This window comes from Ovis canadensis, chromosome 7, assembly GCF_042477335.2.
Source record: "Ovis canadensis isolate MfBH-ARS-UI-01 breed Bighorn chromosome 7, ARS-UI_OviCan_v2, whole genome shotgun sequence".
Classification (NCBI taxonomy): Eukaryota; Metazoa; Chordata; class Mammalia; order Artiodactyla; family Bovidae; genus Ovis; species Ovis canadensis.
Window position 1 is genome coordinate 84,031,326 of NC_091251.1, and position 9,942 is coordinate 84,041,267.

At 46.6% G+C, this 9,942-nt stretch overlaps 1 protein-coding gene across 1 annotated transcript in view; it reads left to right on the forward strand.

Moving 5' to 3' along the window:
- PRKCH (protein kinase C eta) overlaps positions 1–9,059 on the forward strand; it is a 237,969-nt gene extending 228,910 nt beyond the window's left edge. Inside the window, exons 13-14 of the mRNA XM_069596762.1 lie at positions 6,249–6,392; positions 7,777–9,059. Coding sequence (XP_069452863.1) covers positions 6,249–6,392; positions 7,777–7,923 — 291 coding nt within the window. The 3' untranslated portion in view covers positions 7,924–9,059. The remainder of the gene's footprint in view (positions 1–6,248; positions 6,393–7,776) is intronic.
- The last annotated feature ends 883 nt before the right edge of the window (positions 9,060–9,942 follow it).

A 9,942-nucleotide genomic window follows, 5' to 3' on the forward strand; every position in this document is an offset into this window, starting at 1 on the left:
CACTTTCATGCATTGGAGAAGGAAATGGCAACCCACTCCAGTGTTCTTGCCTGGAGAATCCCAGGGACAGAGGAGCCTGGTGGGCTTCTGTCTATGGGGTTGCACAGAGTCGGACATGACTGAAGCGACTTAGCAGCAGCAGCAGCATTCTGACTGATGTGAGGTGATACTTCATTGTAGTTTGGTTTGTATCTCTCTAATGATTAGGGATGCTGAGCATCTTTTCATGTGCCTCTTGGCCATCTGTATGTCTTCACTGGAGAAATGTCTATGTAGATCTGCCCAGTTTTTTTGTTGGATTGTTTGTTTCTCGGTTTCCTAATCTGCATTTCCTCCCATGCTGCCCCATCAGCTGACTCCGTGACCAGCCTCATCCCTCTCACCATGGCCCTGAGCCACATGGCGCTGCTGGCACAGGAGGTTCTCGGGTCTGTGCCCTACCACCACAGCCCGCTGGAAGCGGGGTGAGAGAAAAAGGTGCCTGACTAGTCTTTATAATGATGTCAGATTCTACCTGTGACAGCGGCAAAACACACAGACCCCAGTGGCTGCAGCATATACAAGCCCGCATGTTATCTGCCCTCGATGCGGGGGAAGCCTTCACAGCCATGGCCATATTCCGTTCTGTGCCCTGTATTCTTTCTCTGCTCTCCCGCCTCAGGACTCTCTGCAGCGCCATAAAATTCATTCTTCCTAACTAGGAGTCTTTCCCTGGAATACTATGGGGATGTTCTGTGGCATGCCCTCTTAGCTTCCCAGCACTAACTGCCAGCTCTGTGACCTTTGGTCTGAAGTTGAATGGAAGGAAGAGGTCATTTTGTTTGCTCAACAGCCAGATCCATCTGTTAAGTAGAAAATACAGTGTTCTTTCTCTCCTGAAAGAAAATCTTATTAATCACTCTGTTTATATAACTAGTCTTCTTCCTATGAAATCAGGTTCCGAAAGAAAAAATACTTTCAATCATTGGGTACATTTGAATGAGTTTCAGAGTACATTTGGATCCTATCTCTAGATGCATTGTTACACAGGGTGAGTTTGAACTCTATCCTCTGGAACATCTGACAACTCAAACCCACAGCTGCCTCAGGTGTAGCAGAGCCCACAAGACATAACAGGTACTGTCTGATCTCAGATTTACAAGAAGGTGTTCCAATGCTCTCTTAACCGTGCACTCAGCACTTCCCTTCTGTTGTTAAAGCAGATATAACTGCACGTTAAAACCCGAGTATCGTCTGTATGATTGTTTTCAGATTGTCTTTAGAAATCTTTGCTGTCAGAAAAGCAATCTTTGAGAAATTTTTGCTGCTTTTCCCGAGACCATCACTACCACCCCCCTGTTGGAGTCCAGGACTGTGAAAGCAGAAACAGATCTTGTGCCCTTTTCCTGGCTACCAAGTAGAATAGCAGAGAGAGACAGAACCAGATAAACCTTGGGGCCAAGGCTCAGCTCAGATATTCCTCTCTGAGAGGCATTTCAGTCCATGCCCCCGCATTTAGGTAGAACAGGATGGCCCTCCAAGTGGTTTAACAAGATGCTTGCTGAAACTCACTAGCATTGATTAAGGGTTCTATGCTGGTATTTTACATTCATTTACTCATCGTAATATGAGGAAATTTTTTTTTTAATCTCTATTTTATAGTTGAGGAGTCTAAAGTCCAAGGAAGTTAATACATTTGTCCAAGGTCACACAGCTTATGGGGGAACTGGCATCCAAACACAGTAATGAAGCTGAGGAGCCAAACCACTTCCCCTCTGTGCCTGCATATCAGAGGAGCTCTCACATCCTTTATGTACCCATTCCTGGCTGGCGGAGGCTTTGCAGGACATTCCTGTACGGACCTGGCCCATATCACTTGTGTTTCCTCAGGCGGGGCACCTGGCTGACTGCTTCCTACTCTGGTCCTGCCTTCTCTGCAGCCTGGAAGGAACTGTCATTTCTCATTCTCTGGGCAGGTGTGCTTTGATTCCTTTAGGACCCTCTTTCCACTTTCATGAGGGCCTCAGGAGAAAGGGGAATACAAAAGGTGTTCACACTTTCTTGCCCCTGATCTCCAGTTAGCTGGAGACTTACATTCAAGGTGGAATCAGATTTTCCACCCTGGCCTTCTCACTCTTTACAGCTTATAAAACACTTTCATTGAACCTAGCAAACATTCTGCTTCCTTTAGTAAATGCATCCAAAATCTTTCATGGAGTCACTTTATTTTCCTCCTGGGCTGACTTCCCCTTTTGAGACCACAGTCAGAGAGAAGGTCAGCTGAGGTGAGGCAAGTTTTAAGTATGACCTTAGACATGGATGAGTGATGCCTCTAAACACCATGGTTGTTAACTTGTTTGGCTTCGGGTCCAGTAGGGACATAAGCAAATAGAGAAAGTTTTCTGCAACGGGATGGTGCTGTCACCATCACAGTAGCAGGAACATGGTGCTTAAGGGACCATGGGCCTGACCTAGGGATGCACACCCCCTCTGCCCCCAGCCCACTCCACTGATGTGTGCCAAGAAAGATTCCAGGCCTGGGACTGATGTTCAGTGTTCCCTGAACCTCCCGTCTCTGCATCTTTGCTAGGGGTGGGACTTAGTCATAGAGGAGCTATAACCCTGCCCCCCCCCTCAACTGGCCTTCTGCTCCCTCAGCACCAGAGGTTACTCCCCTGCTCCTCCCTGAAATGGTCCCCCTCCTAGTTTCTGTTCCATGATCTCTGTCCTCCTCTGACTGTCTCATGAGCTCTGCTGCCACCCTGGCCTTCTTCTCACCCTGTGCCAGGGCTGGGAGCCAGCACAGGCATATATGGAGCCAGATGTGAGGCTGTGAGGAGTGCTGGGACCAGGGGTCATGTGCGCCAGCCAAGGAGGCAGCCATGCTCAACTCAGGTCATTTTCACCAGGAAGTAGTACAGGTCCAGTGTTCCAGAATATTCCATCTCCCAAGAGAATTTGGAAAACTTGACTTTCATGTGATGTGACATTTGCTACTTCTTTGACTAGTTAAAATTATTTTCAAACACTCTACATGGGCCAAATAAAATGTCTGTGGCCTGGGGCTGCCCTCGATTCTCTTCTCCCTCCACGTCCACCTTCCCTGCATGCCAGCCTCCCTCCCAGCCTCAGCTCTATCTTACCAAATGTCGTCATTATCCCTGAGAATCAAGACTTCTCACCCTGGTCAGGCTCCTCCTGGTGGATGTCTGCACATCACAGATGCAAAGCTGAGCTCACCAACTTCCCAGATCTGTCAGGTCTTGAGAAATGATCGAATGGTAGATGTTTATTATGTCTTATTATTATTCCTCTGACAAAAGTCATTGCTGCTCCTATTTCTACTTCTACTGACACCAGTACTCCCAACTATAATTGGTTCCTCTTCTGTCACCCGTTTCCATCACTCAACATCCAGAGAGGACCCTGGGACCTGGCCACCCTCTTCTCTCTGCCCCCCAGTTCCAGGCAGTGTGGAGTCTGCTCACTCTTCTTTCACAAGCCCTCCAGGGCTTGCTCCCTGCCTTTCCTTTCACTAACAAGAGACTCTAGTTTCCAAACGTATGTTTTCTTGGCAGTGAGCTCAGCCTTCTAAATAGTCACCCCCATGTATCTCTTCCCTCTCTTCTAGGGATTTAGCCATCATGTCGTGGCTAGAGTCATCTCCTAGGTCAAGGGCAGCTCTCATCATTTACATCATTCACATTATAAACTGTAGACAGGTCTTGCTGGCTCCCCCGTGGTTCCTTAGCTGTCCTTTCATGCCAGCCCGAACACCCAATGTCACGGGTGCTTCCCGGCAGCCATGCCAGTCTGCATTCTCAGGCATGTGGTAATTCTATCCACCTCATGTCATCAAATGTCCCCTCTTCTGTTAGGCCACTGCCTGCCTTCTTACCACCAGCCCCCCAATCCAAGTGGCCCAGTCTCTCTCCGAAGCTTCTGCTGCACTTGACTATGTCTTCCTTTTATCCAGCTGGGTTAGTTAAAGCGGGCTCTCCTCTGCCCGCTTCTCTCGATCAGCTCCTTCATGGGGAGACACTGTCCTTGTCATCTGTGCACTGCCTGTACCACCCCCCCACCACCACGAAGCCTAGTGCACTGCCTTGCATAGACACCTGCAACCTTTATAAACTGAACTTTTTTTTTTTCTTCCACATGGAGGATGGCAGTATCTAAAGGGCTCAAGATATTCAAAGTTAACACAAAACTGCCTGGTCATTTGAAAGAACATTATCAGAATTCTAAGTGTAAGCTAGTAGAAAGCGTCATTCTGCCTGACTCTGTTCACAGGGATGAAGTCTGCAGGGGAGAACAGCCACGCCTTGGTCTGCTTTTCTCTGTTCAGTGCCTTTCCACAGTGCCCCTTGGAAGCTTGGCTTCTGTGCCAGGGCAGGAAAGAATGGGCAAAGGCGTTCAGACACTGGGGCTTCTGCCACCCTGGCACCAAGAGCCCCACACTGTTTCTCTTGCCCAGAAGAACAAGTTGTACCCACACATTCACGAGGTGTCCTCTGCTCATACCGTTGGCAGGCCTGGGAGTTTCCCATAAGCCATCTGGCTCTGTTCTGCTGCCCTTGTAGCTTGAGTTTTTTTGCAGCATTGTCTTTTGTTAATTAGCTTTTAGAACAGACACGGCTACTCCATCAGGGATTGTATCCCATTGACTTTCCTAGGAAGGGAGCCTACTTGTTTCTTCGGTGTGTGTATTTTCCCGTCTTTCTGAGTTGCACACACTTATCTAGGCAGAGCCCACACAGCACAAGTGCCTAGCTCTTCCAGAATGGAGCTGTTTATGAGACATTTCCTATAAGTCTGATGACCACCCCGCATGCCCGGAGCGCTCACTGCTCCGAAGCTCTCAAAGCTGCTTTTACTTTAGAGTTCCACCTCCAAATTCAGCACCACCAGGCCTTTCATTCCCCGTCTCTTGGAAAGAGGAGAAACCATTAAACTCCATCATTTTTTACTAGCTCTCGTTTGAAGCTCTTGTAGCACTTTATGAGGTCTCTCCTGTCAGTTTGCTTAGGGACCTTGGCAGCCTCCTCCTTCCACCTGATCGCACTCACCTGAAGCAATCCAGGAGGTTTGGCAGCTTTGGGCACCTGACATGGCAGGGCTGGTCATCTCCCAGCCTGACCCTTTCTTATGTGCACCTTCAGGATCTTTTCAAATTTACTGGGTAAATTCCACTCCAAGGAAGTTATCAACTTCTGCTCATTACTTTTGCCTCGTGTTCTTAAGCCAGACTTGGAAAGGGGTATTTGGGGGCTGTTATAAATTCAATGAAAGATAATTTGATTTAAATTTTTGAAAAGTTTTTATCCAAGGCCATTTTCTTTTGATAATGGAAAAGTATGTGTCTTTCAAATTAGAAATGACATCCTGCCATGAAGAGTGAATTATCCTGTACTGGTCTTTGGTCCAGAAATGATCAGAATGCCTGTATTGACCACTTCATGAAAGGCGAGTTGGCCCAAAACATCTTGATAGGAGGTCGGTTGTGAGGAAGTTGCCCAATTGATATAAATTCAGAGGATGGATACACACACACAATCCTTAAATGTGTGGCAATGCGTTCCAATTCTGGTCTATGTGGCAAGAGTCTCAGTCATGAAACATTTCAAAATGGAAGAGCAGGAGAGAAGGGAACATCTCGAAGGAAAAAAACTCTTCAGTCAAAACTATAATATCTTTGTTGCATAAATAAAAGTGTCCAACTTTGTTTTTCCTGGAGCCTGAACACAGAACTTTTAAGTTTCTCACCCTTGCGGCTCCTTCACCCAGAGTGTCAGAATAATGACTCTCTCTCTTCTCTCTGTGGTCTTGTCAGAGAGTGGGAATCCTGGCCGGCTGGTCAGGTCGCTCAGAAAAATGGCACAGCTGTTCCGAAAAGTAGCCCCATTCATAAGCTGCCGGCTGTCCTCAACTGCAGTGCTGGAGAAAGGCACACTGTTTTATAGAGTTTCTTTTCTTTAAAGGGGGGAAAAATACATGGTATTTACAGGAAAGAAAACTGGGCCCTTCGGTTTTATTTTGGTTGCCACGTCTGAAATGGAAGTGGGGAAGGCCAGAAATACACACGAGCAACTGCGCCTTGACGGGGTGATTCATAGTGGTTGTGCCACCTCTGATGGAAAATTCAGCTGGTTAAGCAAGATCAGCCATGAAGCCTCACATCATCTCCTCTGCCAGGGTTGATGCCTACCGTCTTGTGACAGCCTTACTGTGTGTGATTGTATGATTGACTGTCTTTCTCCCCCTCTCAGTTCATGACCAAGAACCCAACCATGCGCTTGGGCAGCCCAAGTCAAGGCGGTGAGCATGCCATTTTGAGACACCCTTTCTTTAAGGAAATCGACTGGACCCAGCTGAACCATCGCCAAGTAGAACCACCTTTCCGACCCAGAATCGTAAGTGTCCGAGACCACCTGAGTAGACCTTCTTTCTTAAAACTGTCTCAGTGTTCCACTCGAGCAGCTAGATGGTCCACGAGGGAATGACCAGACTAGAAGTTCAGCCAGATGCTTTACAGGGCAGCCTCATCCAGGACTCCTCCTTGCCCCCAAGGCAATAGCTCTCGGTGTGCCGGGGGTTACATTTCAAAAAGTGTTTACCTCTTGCTTGCCTTGGCCCCATCCTCTCAAGTTAAAATTTCCTGAAGAGGCCTTGAAACTTTCCAGGTTTACCCAAAAGAGTTTGGTTGAGAAATTCATTGTTCTAGCTGATTTCCTTATGCTCCTTAATCAGGGAGCCTTTCCCAAGCCCCCAGGAAAGAAGAGAGGACGTGAAATGCACCTCAGGGCCCTGAGCCTGGCTCCCTGGCTTGGAGAGCTTAGGTCTGTGTCAGCCCCTGCAGCACAGGGCTCAGGGCAAAGGAGGCCAAGTCCTTTATGTCTAGGAAATACTGGGAGCACTGTGCGTGCCTCCCCAAGGGAGGAAGCTAAGTAGGGCGGCATTCCTGAAGGGGTCCAGCTCTTAGACTGAGAGCTAAGCTGTTTCTCATGGGTGAGTCAAGAGAATCACAATGGGAAGGCAGAGAAACTGGGCTTCCAGTACATCATGAGTTAGGGGGACCATGGATGCTCAGAGAGAAATATCATTGACTCCAGGAAGAAAAGTGAGAGATCTCACAATGGTAAAAATGATCTCTCCAGCATTAGTTTATAAAGATGTAAAATACACGTTTCCATATGTCATTGGCTTAATCTGTAACAGCCTGCTAGGTTGAGATACCAAACACCCAGAGCATAAAACCACTTCCTTTCATGGGCATCCCCCTGCCAGCTGTTCTGGGAGGAGGGGAAGTTTTGCCAGCAGGGCAGAATGAATCTGCTGGTGAGTGAAGTAAGAAGCATTTGTTCCCTGAACTCAGAATTTCCAAGAAGTCTTTGAGGAAAATCTCTTCAATCACATAGTGTGAATTTATTTAACGTCTGTTGTCTTGTGGGCCCCCGTTTGGCCTGCTGAGCAGTGGTACCTCCACGAAATGGACAGGGTGAACCAGCTGGCTGGGTCAGGTGAGCAAGTTAATTCCTTAGCTTCCCAGCCTAAGACTGGTCTGTTCAGCAAGCTTTTTATGAGGCTAGTGAATTGGCAATTAGAAATGCCCTAATAATACACAATGCAGTAGAATTAGTAGAAAGCACTGTTTAACCAATTGTCATACCTGGAAATAATGCTGCCGAGAGAGTTGCAGGGCTGTCCTCTGAACTCACTGGCAAGGGCTAAGTCCCACGGAAGATTAATAAGCCTCATGCACAGAATCTGAAAGTTTCCTTGTTTCCTTTTTGACAGAAATCCCGAGAAGACGTCAGTAATTTTGACCCTGACTTCATAAAGGAAGAACCGGTTTTAACTCCGATTGATGAGGGACATCTTCCTATGATCAACCAGGATGAGTTTAGAAACTTTTCCTTTGTCTCTCCAGAGTTGCATCCATAGCCTGTGGTTAATGGGAGAGATGGTATGAGAAGCAAAAGGAGAGATTTTTCCAGGAATTTCCTCTGTGGGGAACTCCTCAGTGTCAACGTTAGAACAAGGCCCTTACCTTCAGGGAACAGGTGGAGAGCTCTGTGAAGGACGGAACATCAAGAGATCAACCACTTCAAGTTCTGAGGGAGCCAGGGTCCTAGAAATAGTGGATACTGAAATGAGATTTCATGAAGAAACACACTGCTCAGCTCTGAATTTCCATGGCTACTTCAGGTTCAGGATATTAATAGGAGCCAAAAGAAGAAAAGGTGTGAAGAATAAACCAGATCCTAGAACTTCCAAGTCACTCAGGCATTCTTACTTCAAGGGACAAACCTAGACTTTGTATGGCCCAACTCCCAGCTCTTCTGTAAGCCAATGAGCCCTGAATACTGGCAGTCTGCAAAAAGTCTCTAAATGCTCATGAAGAACTTGACGAGAAGGAAAGGGATGGCTTTCCAAATAGAATGACTTACTCTGAACAAGAAATAGTGTCCATAAAGCTCGTAAAGCCCAATCTTGACAACAGTTGGACATCAAGGCAACTGCTACAGCTTATTCTTTGATCTTTCCATTCACTTCATAGATATTTATTGAGTGCCAAGTGAGACGGCGCTGCAGTACCCAGCAGTGTAAACAGATTTGCTCTCACCAAGCTTTTATCCTTAAGTTACCCGAAAGGTGTGTGCATTCTGTGAAATGCCTCTCCATGTTGCCTACGTCATACTTTGTCTGCACATAACTTTTTTGAAGGCAGCTTGCTGCCCCAACAGCAACTATCCAAATACTTGGTGGGTTGACCAGCGGATGAGCTCAGCAGCTTGCAGACTGGTGGCATCTCATCGTGGAGGCAATGTGCCGATATTGCTCTGTTCTCATCACTGGAGAACCGCTCTCCACTCGGGTCCATGACCAGACTTATGGCTTATACCTTAGCAAGTTATTTAAATTATATTTTAAGAGACAAAGATGTTTGTTATGTGTTTTAATAATTAGAAATGGCTCTTATAAGCAGGACATGTATCAAAGAAGGACCTTATCATATGTACCCATGTATGCAGTTGGAGAATTTTATCTGGCTGAAATAAATGCATTTTGTAACAAAAGGGATTTTACTTGTCTAGAAGGATTTGTCCCATCCCCACTAGGAGAGGAGATATGTAATTAAAATAAGCTTTGAGCAAAACACATAGAACTTTTGACTCAAAGCAACTTCCTGAGAGCAAGGGTTGGCATCCCATTGTGTTTGTCACTTAAATGAATGTGGCCTGTCTCTTCGTAACCACAACTTTCATTCTGAGTCAGGGTAGGTAATGCTGGCCAAGCCTCACTGGCACAGACTCATCCTCAATCTCTTTGTAGCTAGACATGGTAATTGCTTATTTCTCATCCAGTAAGAGCAAGTTCAACAGCCCTCTTCCTGCTCTTCACTACGCCATCTGATTATGCAGGTTCCAAGGTTGCCATAGGAAGGGAAGGGAGAAATGGAGGCAGTGCTGACTGTTTACCTGCCTCTCCTAGGAGAAACACACATCACCTTTGTGATGTGCTCACACCAGATGGGCCAGAACAACATACAGGACTGGGGGTTACAGAGGAGCAAGGGGTATCTGGGCAGTAATGACAGTCACTGTTAGAGGTTCTTTTTTATATTCCAAGATGGAAAATGACTTTAAAATGAAGAGAATATTTAGAAGCCTCCCTTTATATTTCACTCTCAGCCATTCTTCGATATACTCACTCGTGTAATTTTACTAGGTCGTCACGATACCCCTGTGAGGCAAGCTGCTCATTCTACCACTATGTCCAGTGTGAGCACCAAGGTACATTTTGTACCTGAGAACAAGAGAGAATCTGAGAAGTTGAGTTAGTTGATTACCCGAAGGTTTCAGACTTGGTAAAGAGTAGGTCCAATCTAGAGTCTAAATCGTGGATGTTCTAATCCAACAGACTTCTGGAAAGGGACTCAAGGTCTGTTTGGCTTTCGTA